The 21,197-nt window shown below is 41.8% G+C and overlaps 1 protein-coding gene across 1 annotated transcript in view; it reads left to right on the top strand.

Moving 5' to 3' along the window:
• Nucleotides 1-744: 744 nt before the first annotated feature.
• The window catches only part of EMILIN2 (elastin microfibril interfacer 2), a 42,282-nt gene continuing 21,829 nt past the window's right edge, over nt 745-21,197 (top strand). Inside the window, exons 1-4 of the mRNA XM_066329455.1 lie at nt 745-872; nt 965-1,087; nt 14,527-14,702; nt 16,452-18,386. Coding sequence (XP_066185552.1) covers nt 745-872; nt 965-1,087; nt 14,527-14,702; nt 16,452-18,386 — 2,362 coding nt within the window. The remainder of the gene's footprint in view (nt 873-964; nt 1,088-14,526; nt 14,703-16,451; nt 18,387-21,197) is intronic.

Raw genomic sequence — 21,197 nt, 5'->3', positions numbered from 1 at the left:
CAGGCCACTCACTCAAGGTGCTTGAGTTGGATTTCAACAGCCAGGCGAAGCTAAATGCCCGTGTCTCACTTCGCCCAGTGAACACCTCTCCTTAAAAATAAAGGCTTATTGTACATCCCTCGATCAGGTAGCTGCCAGCACCCTTCCCATGACAGCGGGCAAAATGAGCCGTCATCGGGCCACGAAGGGAACACCGCCCACCTCATGGCAGCGGTGTCCGGCGGGAGCTCAGGGCTGTCACAAAGCAGCAAACCAGCCTCAGCCTCCCCCGCAGACACCGGGAGCTCCTCACGCCTGCATGGCCCCACCTGGAGAACCCAGCGCCCCTTCCCCGCGGTTCCCGGGCTGCCCTCCGTCCCAGCATCCCGGCTCTCCGGGAACGGGGGGATTCTTCCCCAGGGCCCGGCCCTCTCCTCCCGCCAGCTTTCCAGGGGGAAAGACTGACTTGGGGCCGGCCGGCTGGGCAGGGGCGAGCGAGGCGCGCTGCCCGTGGGGAGCCGCTGATGGCGGCCGGGCGGCACCTGGGCCGGGGGCTGCCCCGGGGCCGGGGGCTGGAGCGGGGCGGGGGCCGGCCGGAGGGGAGCGGCGCCTTGGCCGGAGGGGGGTGCGGAGCCGCCGTGGAGGGCGGAAAAGGGGTGGGGGGATTTGCGTCAGTGAGGGAGCTGAGAGCGGGCGGGACGGACAGACGGACGGAGGGAGCCCGCGGAGAGGCACCGGCCCGCTGCGCTCGCTGCCCGTCGCCCCATGGAGCTGCGCCCGGGGCCCGCGCCGCCCTCGGGCTGGGCGCTGCCGCTCTTCCTCGCCCTGGGCGCCGCCGGGCTCAGCCAGGGCACCCCGCACCTGCCGTACTCCCGGCCGGGCTCCCGCAGCAAGTGAGTAGCGCCCGCCCCGGGACCAGCCGGGACCGGCCCGGCGGGCTGCGGAGCCCGGCGTATTCCTGACCGGCATATTCCTTCTCCCCCAGGAACTGGTGCGCCTACATAGTGAACAAGAACGTGAGCTGCTCGGTGCTGGACGGGACGGAGAGCTACGTCCAGGCCCAGTACAAATGCGCTTGGAACCAGTTCCCCTGCGAGCCCACCCTCGTGTAAGTAGCGCCGGGGGCGACCTCGGCTGGGACAGCGCTCGGCCGCCCATTGCCGGGCGCCGGCGGGGAAGCGGCCGCCGCCGCTGGGGTGGTTCCCGGCAGAGGGTGCGGACCGGCCCCGCTCCCCGGCGCGCCCCGAACAAAGCGCTCGCTCATCGCGGACATCGGGCTGCCCGAGCTAATTAGAGCCAGACCGAGCTGCTGCTCCGTGCCGCCGACGGGGAGCTGCGCTGGCACACCTCGTCGGCTGGGAGAGGCGTGCAGGCGGGCGGAAAGCACGCGGGCTGCTTTCCGCGGGCGGCGGGTCCGCACCTGAGCGCTGCTGGGAGCGCACCTGGCCCGGCGCTGCCGCCCTCTAAACCGGTTTGATGGCGCTCCCTGTTGCCGGATCGGCGCGTAAAGGGAGAGCCAGGAACGCGAGCCAGCACCTTTACAGTCTGTGTATGCGTGTCTGATATCCAGCAAGGGGAGCGGCCAGTGCAGATTTTATGGGGGGTAATGTAAAGTTGCTCGTTTGATTTTAATCTCCGTGCGTGTGACCACGTGGTAATGTGTGGAGTGGGCACCTGCGGCAAGGTGTACTGCAGCAGGTACAGCAGGCATCAAGGAACAGATGGATCTCGCTCACTGCTGGCTAATCACAGGCAAATCTCCTTTCCTCGTTTTTCCACTTGAAAAGCAGTGATATCTACGCGTTTCTGTGAAACCCTTTTAGCAGTCCCGCAAAGTCACTGGAAAGACACCCATAGATTTTTGTAGGCTCAGACTTGGGGTTGAGACCATGATGAAGAGTGTTTTTACAGTAAAGCTACTAGTTTTTATTTTGACATGAAACACTGCAGATGAGACAGATACTGCTAGATCCTGGGTACTACTGAAATAGAACTTCAGACACCGGTGACGCTGCCGCCCTGGGGCTCGTGACAATAGGTGTTGGGTGTTTGGCATTCAAATGTGCTGCTTTCTGTTTGTTTGGGTTGGTATTTTTGTTAAAAACCCAGGTTTTCTCTGTATAAACACTAGAATTTGAGGGGAAGGAACAAAGAACAGCCGAGAGCTGAGTAACAGTGTCCTGTGTAACTTCCCTTGTTTCTGTTTGGAGTCTTGAACTGGCCATTTTGGACTTCTGACTGAGTTTATGGATGTGTAATGGGGTGTGCCCTCTATCCCAAGAAGTCTCTGTAGTGCAGCTACAGGCGCATGAGGAGGGGTTGAAACTGAGCTCTTCAAACACATAAATCACCAAGCATTAAGATAAGGAATTTCAGACGCTGTAAATTAGGACTTTCACAGACTAGTTGCTAGTAGATAGTGAAGAAAGTGCAAAGACATTGCTTCTAGCTCAGGAAATTTCCTGCACTGAGAGTGTGAGATTGTTGGCAGAAGTAACAAGGGGAAGCCCAGCTCGAGCAGGGGCCTGGACTGCACGACGTCCAGAAGTCCCATCCTTTCCAGATTTCTCTGTGGTTCTCTGAAATGGCATTGTCTGTCCTTGTGCTTCTAAACATCTGGAGTTGGCTGCAGTCAAAGAGAATACGGGGCTGAACAGACATTTGGTTTCACCAGCTGTGTCCAGTCTCATGGGGTTCTTTTTGTTCTTTTGAGAATGGAATTAGATGCTTATCATAAGACTTTGTTTTCTCTGTTTGACTTTCTTTGGTGAACATCACTGTTGTTTTCTTCATAACCATAATGGCAACTGCAAAGCAGTACTTTGTTCTTAATATAAAATATTCCTTATTCTTACCATTAAATATTTTTATTGTGTCACAGCACCAGCAGACTAATGCCAAGAGAAGGCAGAATGTCAAAATCTTGAAATTTTATTGTGCTCAAAACTGTTTAGAGGTAGTAATTTTATTTTTGTGTCTGTTGCATATACACTCTCTTAATGGCAGAGTAAGAAAGGTGCTAATCCAAAAAATTTGAAACACATGCCTCAAACCCTGTAAATCCCTAACTTGATTCCTGTGAAAAATATTGCTTAATTCAGAAGGAGTAGTGGTCTGAATAACAAAATGTGCTGCTATGTGTTTGTTAGCTAACATTCACAAAAACAGAACAGGAAAGAGCTGTAAAACAACAAAGAAATGACTGTGAGGTCTTCGTGGAAATTATTCTCTTTTTTTTCTCCTTTATAGACTTGACCAGAGAACTGAAAATTACCTAAATAGCAGATATTCATGAGAATAAAGTACAGTCCCTGTGTAGTCTCCTCTTGATACCCATGGCTTATCTAAGAGCTCATTCAGCTGCAGACAGTGGGGACAGTGAGATACAAACCAAACAAAGAGTTCCTTTACTTTATCATGGATGTGTGTGTGTTTTATTAGTACTTAAGTACTATTTGGTCTATTTTTTAATCAGTCAGTGAATTTACTGTTGGTTTGTATTAGTTTAAGACTAGATTTAAAGAGCCATTCTAGCGTTTAGGTACGCATACCCTAGTCTAGGTTATGCATAGCAATTACCTAGATTGCCATGTATAGGAGAGCATTTCACTGCCTTAAACTGGCAGTGTATTCCTGAATTCCATGTGTTCTTTACAGACAAGAGGGTGTGTGTTGCAGATATGGATTATAGTCAGCCCTGATTTGATCTTTTTTGAGAAATAGAAAGCTCTGGTGATTAAGCCTAAAATCATATGCATGCATGAACCCTTTTTATCTACCCTTTAAGCCCATTAAAATATAATTTGTCTGAAGACAAAAACCCTAAAGCCCCCTGTTGGAATGACCACACTTTCATGATTGTTAACTGTAAATTCACACTGGCTGCTGGGTGTATTTCCTGAAAGATTAAGTTGAAATTCAGGAAAATATGACGCTTCACTGTTTAACTGTTTTATAGGTACTTGGGCTCGATAGTGCATTTCCCTGCTGAAAAGTTTGTGAATGCTTTGGCTGATTGAGGTGTCAGGGATGAATGAGATGAAGTGTGGCTGCTTAAGAGATAGGAGGAGAGGGAGTAGAAAGAAAGAACAGAAATGCTCTTTGAAGTATGTTCCCTTTGAAGTGTGGGGGGCTCCTGATTTATTTTTCTTAAAACTCTGACTAGCAAAGGAAGGAGAAACTTTGTTATTAGAGGGTCATTGGGCTGCAAAGTACAAAAATATTAGTGTTTATACTGACTAAAAAGAACTTGGATGTTTTGAAATTTAATATTACTTCATGAATAACTGACCCCTCACTGCTTCTTTTGTCACGAATTTCCATTCCTGGCTTTCTATGAATGGTTTGGTAACTTAATTTGCAATAATAGCAATTTGTAACTAGTGGCATTATCTATTTCTAGAAGGAAAAACATGTTGCCCTTACGCTTGGATCCTATACATTTCTTAGGGTTGTGGCTTGTTTGGGACATCCTCTGGTCGCTATAGCTGGTTCAGAGTAGGATGTTGCCATAGCAGTTGTTTGTTTTGCCTCTTGTTCTGTAGAGTGTGTGGGCACACCTGGCAGTACCAGAGGTGTGCCAGTTTATGGCCCAGTGCTTTTTGGGAAAAGCTGATTTCACTAGTATGGTTTTGATTTTAAAGTCTGAAGTGGCTGAAGGCTGAATATTTTCTGGGATGTTTTCTGGACCTCTATCTTTACTACAGAGCTGCAAACAGGACTTTCCCCTACAAGGCAGTAAATAAAACAGAAAAAAAAAAATAGCTTAGTAAGAACCTCTGGAGGTCATGCAATTCCCTCATAGCCCCCAGCTAACAGCAGAACCAGTTTCAGACTTAGATGAGGTTGCTCAGGGCCTTGGAGAAAGGATGTTTTATCAGATCTCCTAATTCATGTACCAGCCCCCATTAATTACGCTCATGTGAGTAAAGATATTTGTGTGCTCAAGTCAGATCATCTGTCTTTACCTTGTGAGGAGTGAATTTTATGATTTAGTGTAAGCTTCTCAACACTAACGATACATGTATATGAAGTAAGCCCATTATTTCATTAAGAAAACGACCAAGAAAGTGATGAATGAATCAATAGCTAAATTAGCAAGCCTCTCCAAATCTCTCACTGAGCAGTATTTTCCAACTTCTTGTCATTTAATACTTTCAGCTGATCATAAATAAACCCAGTGCCAAACTAATTGTGATTTTATTCGTGGCCCAGAAGAAGATTCAAAGTATGAGATTGAAATGACTTTAGAGACTGTTATTACGAGTTTTCTACATTCATAAACATCAGAACAAATTACTGCTACAGAGTAAAACGCTGCTTTTAATAAGCAGAGTTCCACATTTACTAACAATATATTACTGGGTAAAAATGGTAATTTTATAACTGCAAACCCTCACACCAGACATCTAGTTCAAGTTGAATGGCTTCATGCATCTGGCAGCCCCAGAATGACCTGGGTGGAGCACATCATCCCCAGCCTAGGAACACAGAGGAAATCCCTATGTAGTTTTCAGCCTTTTAACAGTCCCAGTGTAGTTTTCTCTGAGACTGTTCTGTTGCTAGAAATCCAGCATGTAGGTCAGTGTCAGAGTGCTCAGCACCAGGCAGGATCAAACCTCAGATATTCAAGTCAGCACGAGTTGAGCCTGTGTTTGCCACTGGCCTCCAGCAATACGTACCTCAAAGAAAAACTTTCAGGATGCACAAGAACTTGAAGGGAAAGTGAGAGCTGTTCAGTGTTTTCCCTCCAAGTATCTATAAAGGTCTTTGGTACTTTCTTTCCAACTTTGTATATTTTGTATGAAGCAGAATTTCTTTGTACAGGCTCCAGCTAGCTGACTACATAGGGAGGTTAGCCTAGGGGCTTGTGCATTGAAAACAGTAAGGAAACTTAAAAATCTTCAGTCTCCTGGTGTGCTTGTTTGAAAACCTTTGAGATCCTGCTGGGTGTGGTAAGTTTTCCTGGCTGTCTCCCCAACCCTGAAATTGTGCATCTCTGTCTGCACTGAATGCAGAGAGTCTTTTTTTCTCTGTGAACTGGACAGGGAATTTTCATTTCACACATCATTGTAGTTTGTTGCAATAATGAAAAAAAAAAAAATCCCACGCTGCTCCTCATTTCACATTAATGTAAATACTTAAAGTTTCATGCTTTTCTGGTTTGAGAAATGTGTGACCTGGAGGTCTGGGGCCTCTTCTGTTAAGCACCAAACTGTTGCCAAAGCAATAAATTTTTATTTTCAGGGAGCTGCTGACCCATTTAAGTGCATTTCATCATAAATCACCCAAATAATCAAGGAACATTTTGTACCATTAGACAGTGGACAGTGCCACTTTTACTCATTGGGGATATTATGACTCCCATCGGATTTCCTTTTTGCATTCCCATCTCATCTTTCCTTTCCCTTCTGGTTCAGTTTTAACTTGGTGTCTTGAAAAGTAACAGCTCTCAAAACAACGCTCAATTTTATTCTCAAAGTTGGGGTACCACTTAATCCCCCAGTTTAGCTCTTGTCTTCCTGAAAGTGTTTCTTATTTGTTTCATCTGGGTATATTTTCAAATAATCTCTCAGCAACAGCTCTTTCTAGAGCATTCTAGGAAACAGCTTATTTCATGGGCAGAGAAGCAGAAGAGATACAATTGGAGCTCAGTTTTTTCAGGCAGCTTCATCAGCAGCAGTGCTCTGCATCCTCACTTCATCTCTCCACTTGTGTAAGGTGAGAAACTTGGTCCCTGCTGCTGGAGAGGCAGGTGGTGATGTTGTGAACATATAACCTGCTGCAGAGTTGTTCCTGTTCCATCACTGAGTGCATCATATTGCTGCTCTATAGAACTTTGCTGCAGTCCTGTAAGGACTGTATTTTCAGGGTTCTCATATCCCATTCTATTTAAGTGGGATTTTAATTGTTTTACTGTTGGTCTGTTACCATGTGTTTGACTGGCATTTCAACAGTGTAAATCCCAAGACTGAAGCTCTGCTCTGAGCTTTGTCAAAGGCTGTCTGTGGCTCTGAGTAACTTAAATTCATCCTGTGTCCCTGTTTTGCTGCTCATAAGAAGCAGATGCCTACCTAGTGGTAATTTATGAACATTAGGAGTATTAACATTTTAAACTTCTGGGTATTTCCTACTGGACTTTAGTGGTCAGCTTTTTGAAAATAAAATCCTTGGCAGCCTAGAGAGAGTTAGACAGGGAGGTAGGTATTTGTGTGTGAAGATTTATATACAATAAGAAGACATTGCTAGTGAGACATGAGGTTGTATTTCAGAGTGTCCTTGGTTCTTTCTTGATGAAGAAACGTTTCTCACACAGTAGTTTGAATCTCATCTTTTTTTGATAGAAGAATTCCAGCTGAGTGGCATAAAATCCACTGTATAAGTAACAAACAATGGCACTTTTGGAGACTTTGAAATGAAACCATGTGGTGTTGCCTGAGAATAGTTAAATGTTTTTGTCTTCTACCAGTTCCTGTGATCTTCTGCCCTTCTTACTGAACAAAGCACGAACTCTGCAGTAAATTTTAGCCATATGCATTAAAATGATGTTCAGTGTTGAAGACAACAAAGTACCAGAGGCTAGGCTGTAGTGAGCTGATTGGGGCAGCATGGTTCTCTGCTTCTTCCCTGGTACCACTAGATGAGATGACAGTTTTATTTTGGGATGGACAAATACAACTTTTTCCTTCCTTGTATGAAGGAGCAATACAATCACATGTGCCAGGTCTCTGCCCACTTAGCAATTACTTCCAGATGGAAAGCCATCTTCTCCCATCGTGTTTTCCAGGTAGCGTGAAGAGACCAATTAAAAACAACCAATGGAAAAAAGTACTGAGTCTCTAAATGCTCATTCCTGTTCTATGAAACATGCAGCAAAATTACCATGTTTTCACAGTCAGATACTAAAGCACTCTTTGCACTGACCTGGATGGGTGTGTACACAGCGGGCAATTGTGTTCCTGTGGATGCAGAGTGCTTTGACTCATTCCCTTGCTTTCCTTCAATTTCTTCCCTGTTAATCCTCTCAGCCAGTAGCAGGATTTTGTTCAGGATTTAGCTCAGGACAGATCTGGTACAAGTGTTTGGCCATGCTGTACATGACTGCAGACTGCATTGAGAACTCCCTTGTGTGCCTGTGTAAGCCCAGAGAAGCTGAGTTTCCTTGGTCATATGCAGTAGTGGTGCTTGTTGTAACTTTATATTTTCCACAGGAGTGCCTCAAAACTTTGTTTCTCCCAGCACAAAAAATTTTGAAGCGTTCTCTTCTTCTTATGATATATATTTTGTTTTGATTATTATGTTATCGAAAGGCCTTTGAGGAACTTCAGTCTAGATGGCTGTGAGTGGGCCAGGCACTGGACTAGTGTGTCAGGTCAGCAGCATTTTTCTCAAGAAAATGTAATTGCCTAGACCCTAATGCCTGTAAAGGCATTTACTGACCTATTTTATATAAAATTTGGAAAGAAAAAATGCCAGGTAAAGAAGGAATAGCAGTGTAAATATAAGACTTGCTTAAGTCCATCTGTAAGAAGCAGCTTTATGTCTCTATTGCCAGATAGAAATGGAAAATTATTTTGGGGTGCAGTAGGATTTTTCTTAAGTAGACTTTTGCTGCATTGTATGATTAGGATTTATTATGGCTTTGGTGGTTTCACTGAACACCTAGACTTCTGTAGGCTCATCTGTTCCTGTCAAAACATCTTTTCACTGCTTGCTGTAAATGCCTTAAGGTAAATTCTTAGTAAAGATGCATTTTTCCCAAATGAAGCTCATCTGTGGGCTGGAACACAAGCTAGCTGCTGGTGCTGCTGTGTAGTGGCAAGGTAATAAAAGAACAAAAAACAAAGGTGGGATTTGATTCACCCTGACCTGAATTGTGTGCCCTGTATGCAGAGGGATGAAGCTGAGCGTAGGAGCTTAGACGTGCAGAGGTGGTGACACAGATGCAGGTCAGTGGTGTCCAGCACACTCTGTAGGTAATAGGATGTAAATAATGACTTCAGGGTGAGATGCAGCCCTGTTTTGACTCTGCTGGCTGTGTGGACTATCGCTGTTGGCCTTCATGGAAATACAGACAACTAAAACCTGTCCTTACCTACACACAAGGCACCTGAAATCCAGGTGTGCTTAAACTCACTGTGACAGACGACTGCTAAATTCTCCAAATATTTCAGTGGAACTAGGATTTCTGCCGCCATTTGTAGGGCATACAATTAGGCCTGCATGTTTGGGAAGCAGAAAACATAGGATCAACTGGTTCTAGTTCAGTGTTTGTGTAGTATAAACAGCCGATAAGGTCTATTTTCAGCAGAAGTATTTTCAGTCTACAAAATAGAAAATGTTTGGTCAAATTATGATTGTTGTTAATTACATCTTCTATGTAGTGTTTTCAGGTGGTGTCTGTATGCCACTTCTTTGCTCCAATTGCAATATATTGGAGATTTGGATGACTGGGACTATATAACTATAGTATAACTGTATAAATATAACTACCAGACTATGCAATTTACAAAGAATGTGTCTGCATGCAGTAGAAATGTTAAACAGTGTAGATTTGATATCCTCTATTTTATAAAGACAGAAATTTGCAGGCTGCTGAAGTCATGGGACTTGTTCCAATCACTACAGAATTTTGGACCAACCTTGAAGCTTTGTGCTCAGAGTAAATATTTTATATGCTGCTTATGTAGAAACATGCTGATTCTGCGGTCCCTTCCTCGCAGTGAGGATGTGGTGGCACTTATCTCATTGCATTTCCCAGAAGATTGAATGTTAATATCCAGTTACAGAGCTGAGCCATATGTTTTCCCACCAATTTTGTCCAAATGTTTCTGATTTGTTTTATCACTATTAGGTGACATTCCAAATATCAGTGTTAACTGTTTCCTTCTGTGGCTTAGCACCATGAGAATATTATAGCTCATTCCCTAGTCAAAATTTCCAGCATTTGCAGCAAACATGAATTTTTAATTAAGCGTTTTCCTGTAGCGGTACTTCTCTCCCAAAGAAGAGGAATATTTGAGTGCTTTTCTCACCCTGTGCAACTTCATTTCAGCTGTGAAACACTGTAATATTAGAAGTGAAAGTTTGTATTAGCGTTCTGGGTGTTTGATCAGCATGTAGAGTTTATGGTGAAGGTAGTAGCCATGGATAGTTACAAGCCTGTTGTCGAAAAACTCCTAAAAAACAGCTATTCTTATGTTCTCTCTTGCAATGAAAGATTAGAGATAGTTGATATTAACCTTTATTTATGCTTTATAGAAGAATGATTTCAGTATTTAGCTCAGTTCATCAAGAGATTATGACCGTCATCTTGGACTTGAAGTTCACGGGAGAGTGTAGTGACTAGGCACAGTAAATGCTGGTGTGTTATATGCAACTTTTAACCACATAAGAAATCACTATTTTTAAAAATAGTTTTGAAGTATACTTGTAAGAATAATCGTGTTTATTATCATGTATTTGAATAGCAGAAATCCAAGCCAGCAAGAGGAAGATTTGATGTTTTACTGTTTTTGAATTGTGTTGCAGCATATAAAGGTATGCAAGTGGAGCCTCAGTTCTTAGGGCACTTAGGAAACTTTTGTCGAACCTTTTGACAAAATTCCCTCACTAGATAACTCTGTAGATTCACACCTGCCAGATACATGAAGTAAAACTTGATGTTACATTTCCACCATGTATCTTTATTCAGTTTTATAGAGAAGGAATGTTTTGTCACTCTGGGTACCCTGAGTGCAGATTTATATAAAGACATGTATAATTTGTATATTTTGATAGTTCCCAATCTGTGTCTTTCATATACATAGAATCCCAAATTAGGGATGTGGTCCCTAGCAGAAATTTATGGTTTATTTTGTTAGAACTGTAACCAACAACATAATTGTGTTCAGTGCTGTTAGACTGCTGTATCTTAGCAAAATCCTGGAAAGTCTCCATCTTCTCCACTGAAATTCACTGAGTGATCAAAGTTCTGACTTTAGAAAGCATCTTGGAGGATTGAGGATCTCCCTGGGGCTGGGTGCATGCTGGTGACTCATTTGTCAGTGCAGCTGGATGATGCTGTCACAGTGACACTGTTATTTGCATGGACAGCTTGCACAGCAGTTGTGCTTGAACAATGCCATTGGTAGAGAAGCTGTAGCAATGAAGCTGTGATTTTTAAAGAAATTTTTATGTGATTGGATTCAAATTAGGGAAGTGCTAGTGTAAGTTCCTGTTTCCCAGCCTTACATGACTAGCCTTCCTAGAGGAAATGGGAGTAGCTGTGATTCATTCAACTGGACTGGGAGTATAGAGAAGTAGTTCTTGGTAAGTAAATCCCAATTGAATTTTTGAGCCATCCATGAGTATAGCTGTCTTGTTACCACAGTTCAAAGTGTGAATATGAAAGCTGTTCTGGATCCAGATTTTGAAATGTCCTGATTTTAGTGTATTTTTGACTCTAGGAGAATTATGATTTGTGATTCAGGTTAATCTGTATTTGATGTACCATATCTAAACCCAAAACAACTCCAATTTGTGTAGTTTCAAATTTGAAAGATTTTTTTTTTTTAGAAGTGGACTGCTTTTAATTTTTTAAAATTAAATCATATTTAAGCATTTTATGCCTATTAGGATCAGGCAGCTATAAAACAAAGAAGAGTGAGAATGTGAAATGTGCCTGTTTTTTTATTTTTAAGACAGAGTTTGGAAAAGTTTTAAATTTTTGACATAGGAAAAATATTAAGCTTGATTTCTTTTTTTTGTTTGTTTATGTACTTCTTTTGTATTTGGTTGTGTCATGATTTTTCTGACTATTGAAGTCATCTGAAAGTGCCTGTATTGATATTGATGAATATGACTGCAGAGAAGATGTTCAAAGAGAAAATTGTCAGAAAATCCTCGTTCTGTAATGTGAACAAAGAAGTGCACAATTTGCATATGAGTAGTTCTTATTTGTTTTATAAAATCAGTTTTAGTTATATTCTTAAAACTTTGTTGGGAAAAAAGAGATTTGGCATTTGAAAATAACCAAAATACTGTCTTCTTCAGGAAGGGGTTTGGCCCTGGGAGTAAAAAAAGGATCACACACAAAGTTAGGAGCAGTTAAGTGTTTTATGGAAATCCTACAGAAATATGTACAACCATTTCCGGCATGGGAAAACTGATCTGGAAGTTCAAAGTTTTCATTTCAGTAATGTGGTGGTTGTGAGAGGTTGTAATGACTCTCAAAACCACTTCAAAACACTAAAGCATCTCACTAATCCTGTTGCTCCTGACTCTGGCAGCTAGCTGGAAGGAAAGGATTCAAACCCAGATTATCCACACAAGATGTGGTTTAATACTTTAGATAAGGGAGAAAGAAGAGGAAGTTTCTGGGTGGCCAAGATATTGTTCTTCTCAGTTGTGCCCTCTACATTGCACTCCTCTATTTAATTTTTAAAGCACTTGACCATAGGGATTTCTGTACTTTGTAAACAGAGTTCAGCAGATGTTTAAGTGAAAACTGTAGAAGAAATGATGAGCTGGGAGGCAGTCTACAGCTGTTTCATATATGGTGTTCAGAAGGTATGAAAGGATTGGAAACCCTCTCTGAGTTTATGTGCTCCAAGTCAGAGACTGAAAGGCTGACAGCCACAGCAAACCACTGCAGTTATGAGCAGCTCATAGACAGAGATACAGCCTGACCCTGCCTTCCTATGCAGATCCACAAAAGAATGGAATCCAGACAGGCTTATTAGGATAAACTACTTTGGAGCAGAAACAGTTGGAAAAACCATGATTGTCTCTAGTGAAAGTAGCTTTTCCCCTTAAATGAGAAGTCATGGACAAAGTGATAATGCAAAACAACACTGAGTATTTTCCAAGAGCAGAAATTAGACTATATTGTGTCAGAATTGGAAAGGATACATTTGGAAAAGAAACAATTTCATAATTAGTAGTTTATATTTTAAGCACACCACCACAAGTTTGTTAACCAGCTTACCAAAAAGAGACAGCAAATGGCTGTCAAGTGGGGGACATTATATTAAAATTATGTATCTGAAATATGCTGGATAAAAAAATGTTAGAATTATTTCAGCAACTCTTTGCACACATGGCAGGAGAAGCTTTGAAGGGTAACAGTAAACTGATTCCCACTCTGTGACTTCCAATAGGAAATCTTTCACACTCTGTGTAACATTTACTTCTTTCCATTTGCTAGCTGATGACTGATTTTTTTATTTTTTTTTTAACTAGTAGGGAATTTTGTATATTAATTCAAGGCCATGCTCAATGAAAGAAATGTTTTTGTGTGATAGCATGGCTGCTTCTGGTGATGTTTTGTACTGTGTTCTCTGTCCCAGGATACACCCCCTGTGAGCCCAGCCAGGCTATGGCTATTAGAGCTCCTGTAGATTCCTTTGCTGCTGTCCTGCATTTATTCTGCTGGTATTACTGTTTAAGGACACCTCAGCTGGGAAATGAGCCTATCATTCATTAATGGATGCAAACTGTTCTAATCTGAAATAATCTTAAGGAAAGAAGATCTGAAAAAGCCTTAGGGAAATCAGTAGCGTGATGCTAGTTTAACAGAGAGAAAGGAATTCATGTGAGAAACTGGGATGACTTTTTTGTTTCTGTGTGTTCCAAGAATACCATTTTATAGAGCTCAGGTGGCAAATCTCTGCTTTACTCATTTTCCTCATCTCTCAATCCAAAATGAGCTGTACCTTAAATTGATCTAGTTTTTATCCAATAGCATAGCCTCTGCTTACGCTCTGGTGGGATAGCAGTGTCTGACCACAGCTGAACATGTGGGATGTGTTTCAGGGGAAGCCATGGAAAAGTCTATGGCTATATACAATCTGAATCAGTCTATGCACAATCTGAATCAGTTTGCCATTTATTAACTTCTGAGTGGTTAATCAAGGAAGCTCAAGATTGTATGTACATAATGTGTGCATAGGTTTATCTGCCAGACCCTCTAAAACTTAACCGATGAAGTAGGAAAGAGTTGATTCCTTTGTTGGTTGTTGTGTTTCATCTGATTCTTTCTTTCATGTCTGTGTCTGACTCACCTTTTAGCATTTTGTCCTTCTCTGGAATATCCCTCTCAGCTTTGACTTTGCTGTACATATGGGTTCTGAGGAATGGTTTAAGTAGAGACTGAAAATGCAAATGGGGCATAGCAGGCAGAAGCATTTTGTAATGTTCAGAAGAGTCCTGGGGGGAGGATTGCAATGAAAAGTTAGAGGAAAAACATTTTGAACTTCTAGACTAAGACTCTGGTGGGTCACTGTTACTTTCAGTGGTGTCTGATGAGTTGCACCTTCGCTTGCCAGAACAATTGCTTCTGCTCATGTATGAAACCCCCTATTCCATGACTCCCTATCATGACTGTGTTGAGCGGGGGCAGCTTTAAAACCTAGACAGAAACATTTGTTCCTTTGATGTTTAAAGCAGAAAATGAATAATGGCTGTAAGTATTTGATTTTTATTATTAAGAACCCCAAAACCTATTTTAATTTAATCTAAATAGCAGCTTGGGTTATGGATTGTTTGAAATGCTTTCTGTTTTGGTAGATACCGAACAAGTTTCAGACCTCGGTACACAGTTGCATTTAAGACAGTGACAGAGCTGGAATGGAGATGTTGTCCTGGCTACAGAGGAGAGGACTGCAGGGAAGGACCAGCAGAAAAGCCAAACACTGCTCGTCGTCCCACAGCACCAGCGAGAGCTGTCCTGAAGAAAGGCACAGGTAACTTTTTTGTTTGAATCTTGGTATGCGCAGTCATGTCTGGTTTCTTGCCTTGTCTTCTAAGGATAAAAATCATTATGGTATCTGTTGAACTCAGCTGCTGGCAGGTACAGAAAGCCATGTGAAAGGCTCAGTGCAGTGGGAAAATAATAACCAGGCAATAGCAGTCCTGATACAGAGAATTTCCTGAAGAATAACAGAGGAATGGGCTGTAGAACACTGGCTGGAAATGCCAGCTGGCTACTTATAGTTCCAGAAAATCTTTGGTTTAAGATTGTGGGTTTTGTAAGAATTTACAGGAGGTTTTTTTGTGGTTTTTCCAATGTTCAGGGGGAAAAAAAATATTACTAAAACAAAAGCCTCAGATACTAATTTTAATGGTATATAAGGGTTCCTAGCAGTTTCACAATGTTTTGTTTGAGATTGTGAAGATTTTACCGCTTCACATTAGATTATGTGCATTAATAATGAGGAATAAGGGAATAAGTACAAATAAGCCTCAACTTCTGAAAAAATATCTTAAAAAATGAGTGATGTTTGTTTGTGTAAGACACTGTCTTCTGAAAGGGCAAGAAGGAATGCTGTAACTGCTATATTATGAATTTTCTCCATTAAGAAAAAACCATAAACAGATGTTTCCTTCTGAAGGACTTTTTCCAACATAATTGGAGATTAGTGTCACATATAGCACTTAGTCAGATTTCCACATGTGTTTTCTGTGTGGTGGAATGTATTGAATAACTGAATTCATGGCAAACTAGTCCCATAGATTATACACCTGCTTTAAGAACAAGCTTTTTAATATTTTGTTAGCCCACCTAAAATACTAATTCCCAAAGATGGTAATAAAACATGGTGATATCTATATCCTCCTCTCTTCTAGACAAAATTAAAGATTACTTTTGACTTTTCCTGCAGTTTATCCTTTCTTGACCTCTGATAATGTTTGTTTTCTGAGTTTTTGTTCTGGATTTTCTGCAGTTGTTACACATTTTGCATGAAACTGAACATCCAGATTTTTATATGGCATTGTAAATGAGGTCTTATAATTACAAGATTCAGATTCATTAATTGATTTATGATAGGTAAAAAGTAGATTGCAGCTAAAAGTCTTCTCTGCCTGATTTTCATTCAATGAGGATATTTTAATCTAACAGTTTTGAATGTGTAAATTTCATGCTTTTATACATGTTTCTATTGCTTACTGAAATGCCTGCCAAATAATTATGTATTTGTGAAGCAAGAGTGGTAACTGGAGTGTCTTGCAGAACCTCATGTCATATATGGGATGTATATTTGGGCCTCAGTTCAGTAAAACATGGAAGTACAAACCCACTTCAGGCACATAAATGGCTGCCACTGAAGTTTTCAGTGGGGATCAGGGGCAAATTATTGTTATAGGAGATGCAGTGGTTCTAAGATGATTGTGTTGGGATGTGTATGGATCTGTATTGGTCTGTTACGTTATGCTGCAGCTTAGATCCATTGCTGAACAGGAGAGGTGATTGCCAGTTTCTTTATGGCCACTCTATCTTGGCAGGAATTGCTCACTGGGCTAAAACTTCTAGTTCTGAGGGATTTGATAAAATATTAACTATATATGACTGAAAATAAGAACAGAATTGGCATAAGCATTGGGCAGTTAAAATAATTATTTAATTTTAGAGAAAAGTGAAGCTAACTGCAGCTGATTAAAACGGATACTACTGGGAGTATTTACATCCACATTTTGTTATTTCTGGGAAACAGATGCAGAACCAACAGGAGCACCGGAGCCTCCACCATATGAGAAGAGAATGCAGTTTCTTGAGGATGAATTGTTTAGACTTACACGGTCTGTGATTGAACTTCAGTCCTCTGTGGCAGGTGTGAATGAAAACCTGAAGCTGACTGTACAGGAAGATGCTAGCAAGATGTTGGTCACTTGGCTGAACAACCTGTATGACCGCCCGGAGCCTGACAGTGCAGTTGGTGGTGCAACAGACACTGTTCAGCTGCCAGGACTCCTCAGCAATAAAGATCAAAAAGACCCTTTCATTGATTTTGAAATGGAGGATATAAAAGCTGAGCTAGCTGAGGTCAAAGAAGCCTTGAAAATGAGGAATGATGAGCTGGAGGAACTGAATGGAAAAGTAAAAGGCTATGAAGGACAATTAAAACAACTGCAGGAGGCAGCACGAGGACCTACAATAACAATGCCCCGTGACAATGTGTATCAGGACTATATAGACTCAAAATTTGAGTCCCTCAGGCAAGAAATAATGGAAGGACTTGAAAAGCAAATGGCAGATCTGAAGAACTCCTGTGAATATAAACTAGAAGATATTCAGCAGCAGTATGATGGCAGTGAAAATAACTGTGCAGGGATAATCAGTGTTATAAGAGGAAAGGAGAATGACTTGAGGAAAGAAATAAATGCTCTCCGTACTCAGATTCCATCAAACGACTCCAGTTGTTGCGGGAGGGGTGAGGGGAATGACTTTGACCAGCAGATGAAAGATTTAGATAAGAAGATTGACAGAATTATGGAAGCACAGAGGATCCTGAATGTCAGAATAGATAACGAAATCATTCGGTTGTCCACTCCAGATCTAGAAGACGTGTTTGGTGAGAAGCTGGAGGAGCTGGATGCGAGGATGAACATTACAGAACGAAATGCTGAGGAACATTGTTTTTATGTTGAGGAGACTCTCCGCGGTGCCATCGCTGCCGAGGTGGATGAACTGAGAGACTTGTTTGACCAAAAGCTGCGGGCACTGGAGGTTAGGCTAGGCGGGACTATTCTGGAGCTTGCCAACACCACGGACCCGGATGGAATGTTTGTTAATCCTGGGCCTGTCCTGCCCAGCGATGCAGGGTTTGCAAATGAGCAGTTTACAGCAGAGATGGATTTTGTGAGGGACAAGCTGCTGTCGCTTGAGCAGCTCTGCGGGCAGAAATGTCAGTCTGCACCGCGAGGTGCGCAGGACCTTCAGAAACAGCTAGAAAATTGTAACGACAAGTACGATCACTTGCTTTCGAAAACAGAGAATAATTCTGCTCTCCTGCAGTCTCTAAATAGCTCTCTTAATGAGAAACTCAACTTGGTTAAGGGTAACCAACGTGACATCCAGAAAATGCAGAGAGATGTACGTGTATTCCGATACAATCTAAATGCCATTGATAAAGATATGAAAAATCTTCAAGATGGCCTGAGTAGCTGCAGGGAGCAGCTTCTGGGTGTCAATTCGACCTGCAGAAAAACACAACGAGGTGTCTTCCGAAAAATTGATCAAATGCAGAGGACATTTGCAAATCAAACTGCTCATTCCAGTGAGAATTGTTGTGGTGGAGTGAGAGAGAGACTAGAACAATTGAATGACCATGTCTTGAATGATCTTAGCAAGTGCAAAGAAAAGACCCAAGATGTCCAGGAGGGTGTTTCAGATGTTGAGAGCAGAGTCTCACATGTTGAAAAAGTCTGTGGCAAGCTGGACTCTGTTTCAGACAGCTTGCAGCATATAAAAGATGGTCTGAATAAGCACGTGAGCAGCTTATGGAACTGCGTCCGTGAAATGAATGGAACTATAGCATCTCATTCCACTGATATTTCTGGCCTCAAAAACTCTGTTCAAAAGTTTCATAGTCAGGTTTCCAAAATCACCACAGACATTGAAGCTGTGCTGAAATCTCAGCCTGACACAAGTAAGTTTCTTGCTTTTCTCATTTTACTTTTTGTTTGTTTGTTTTTCAGCTGGCTTTCCTTTCTGAAACACTTAGAAAAGAACTAAACAAGGGAGGAAAAACTTCATATTACACAATTCCTGCTTTGTTTTTGCAGTGACTCTAATTTTGGCTCTTTCCTCCAGAACACCACAGAGTACTTTGAGTGCTCTTAAAAGTATTCTCCAAAAAAAAAAAAAAAAAAAAAGAGAAGTCTTACATGTTTTATGTTTTCTTTCAGCTAGAAAAATGAGTAGTAAAAGTTGTGTTTCTGAATAGTGATTTTAAACTGAGTTTAGAGTAATAATTGTCTGTATTATTCCAGTTCATTTGATTTTTTGTTTGTTTGTTTTATTTTGTTGTTGAAGATTATTCTTTATTCCTCAGGGAAAATTGAAAAGCAAATAGAGAAAACTGGATCAAATTAATTCAAATTTGTGATAAGAAAGATTTCCTCTAAGTTGTGTTTTTCGCATGAGTTAATGATTATAATTCAGCACCAAATCTTTGATCTAGAAGCTTCACAAATGAGCTCTTGCATATTTTGGCATGGCAGTGTAAGATTTCTGCTTCTTAGCTCTCCCAGAAGCTTGCATTCCCACAAGGTACTTGGCACATTCCAGCTGGCAGTGCTTTAGCACCTCAGCCAGTTCTGGTAGTAGTCCAGCATGTTGGTGCATGTCTACCTCCACTTTGTTTAAAGTTTGCATTAGAGCACATTGCCTTTGGCTCAGAATGCTGGGAAATGGGAACCCCAGCATGCTGGGGAGCCTCACCATGAAGGTTTAGAGACCTTGCCAGATGCCACTCGATTTCTTGTGCAGTGCTTGCTCCAAATTTCCGCCATGGGTTGTTTTTTTGAGAGCTGAAGTTTACAGAAGGAAGCTGAGTTCCTGTTTTCCTGTTTCTGTTAGCATGATGCAAAATCACAGGAATTGGAGACTATTTGGAAACTGCACTCTTCAGTTGGCTGATGGGTTCTGGTTTTAATTCGCTGCATGTATGAGATAAATAAGATGACAGTTTCTGTGACTGGCCTAAAATTAGAAGAGGTGCTGAAGGAGGAGCCTGTGCGCTGTAGCAGCTGATGGTGGTAGGGAGAGATCAGATGCGAGATTCTTGGGTGTTCTTTCTTAAATGGGCAAGTTGTGCCTCATGAAGGGAAGAATATCCTTCTCACCCCAAGGCAGAGACTTGAAAACCTGTGATAGATATGTTTCTTTTGTTTAATCGTTTAAAACCAAATGTATAGCAGTACTTGACACAAAAATCCTTCTGAGGTGAGAAGTTTTTGTGTGAAATAAAAAAAAAAAGTTTCTCTTAACTTTAAAGGAGGAAGTGGAGTGAAGAGGTGCTGTAAATTTCGGATAATTATTTTGCTCTAATTTTGACTTAAATTCAACAGGCTTAGGACCTTTATCCCTCAATCTTGCAGAAGCATCCCAGTCTCCATTAAAATGGGCCATGATGTATCTGTGTAATCCTTTTTCTCATCCATCTTGCCCAAAATTAACTAGCACTAGAGGCTAACATTGGAGAAAGGTCCAAGATACATACAAGTAGTAATTCTTCTGCTGTTTGAAGAAGGTGTTCAAGCGACCTCATGGGTTGCATTTATCAGCCCCTGTTACAATGTATTAAAGCATTAAAAAGCCTCTGCACACCTGGGTTTCCATAAAATAATACCTTTTCAGTGCAGACTCCTCTATCCACCCCAGATGTTAAAAGCCTGTAGAAGGACTCTGCTGCTGGGTCTGGGGTGCAGACACTCTGAGCATCCCTTGCTGCTCTGGGGTGCCTCTGGCCTGTAAAGGATTCGTGAAGCACATACTGCAATTCCCAAATGTTTCCAATTACAATAACACTGTCTGGCACAGCAGCCTGAGTAAGTTTTGATGGCAGGAGCTGCAGAAAGATTTTGGCAGAAGAGCCTTTTTTGGAAGTGATTTTGGGAACCCTGTTATGTGAGTTGGGGTATGGCTTTAACTGTTTTTACATCTGTGATCTGCAGCATTGTCTCCCATACCAACATTATTTGACAGGAAGACCTGGCCTTGGATCAGTGGAGAGTTTCTTATGCATGATTTGCCAGCATATTGTAGCATTCAAATGATATCATTTGACTTCAGAGGGGCCGAAACAGAAACAAGTTGTTACTAGTAAAGTTGTTGAAGGCAGTCAGGCAAGGATGTGTTGCAAGAAATAAAAAAGTCTTACCAGGCAGTGTAAGCCCAGCAAAGTCAAATTACCCTCATCTTAAAAATATGGCTGTATTTTCTTCCATATTTTTTATTCAGGGGTTTCAAATGCCTAATCCAAACTAACAAGCCAACTTAGCAAATGACTGTGCATCAGATACGATCCCAGAGACCAGAAATGTATTTAATTTGCTATAATTCCTGGAGATGGTAGTGAAATGTCCTGCAGCACACAAGGCAGTGGTGGCAGCAGGCAGTGGTCTGCTCTAAGCATTTAGGGAACCATGCTCTCCAAGGTAAAATGATCCAGCAACTTTCCATCCACATTAAGTGGTGCTTTCCCCCAGCTCCATGTCTCGTAGTCTAAGTTGTTCTCATTGCACTCTGTTCCTCCCTGTGGGTATGTTTGCTCTTCACATGGCATGAAACTGAAAGCCATGTTAGAGTTGGTGGTCTCTTTTAATGTGCCCTTTTGGATATGTATATGTGTATATATATCCATGAAGTTTTCCAGGAATCAAAAGTGTAGTCTTGCAGCCAGATACTGCAGTTTGCTTTGGTTACGGTTATTTGACCTGGCCTGCAATTCCTATAG

The sequence above is a fragment of the Sylvia atricapilla genome, chromosome 1, assembly GCF_009819655.1.
Source record: "Sylvia atricapilla isolate bSylAtr1 chromosome 1, bSylAtr1.pri, whole genome shotgun sequence".
Lineage (NCBI taxonomy): Eukaryota > Metazoa > Chordata > Aves > Passeriformes > Sylviidae > Sylvia > Sylvia atricapilla.
The sequence above is the reverse complement of the archived record's forward strand: the minus strand, read 5'-3'. Positions and strand labels throughout refer to the sequence as shown.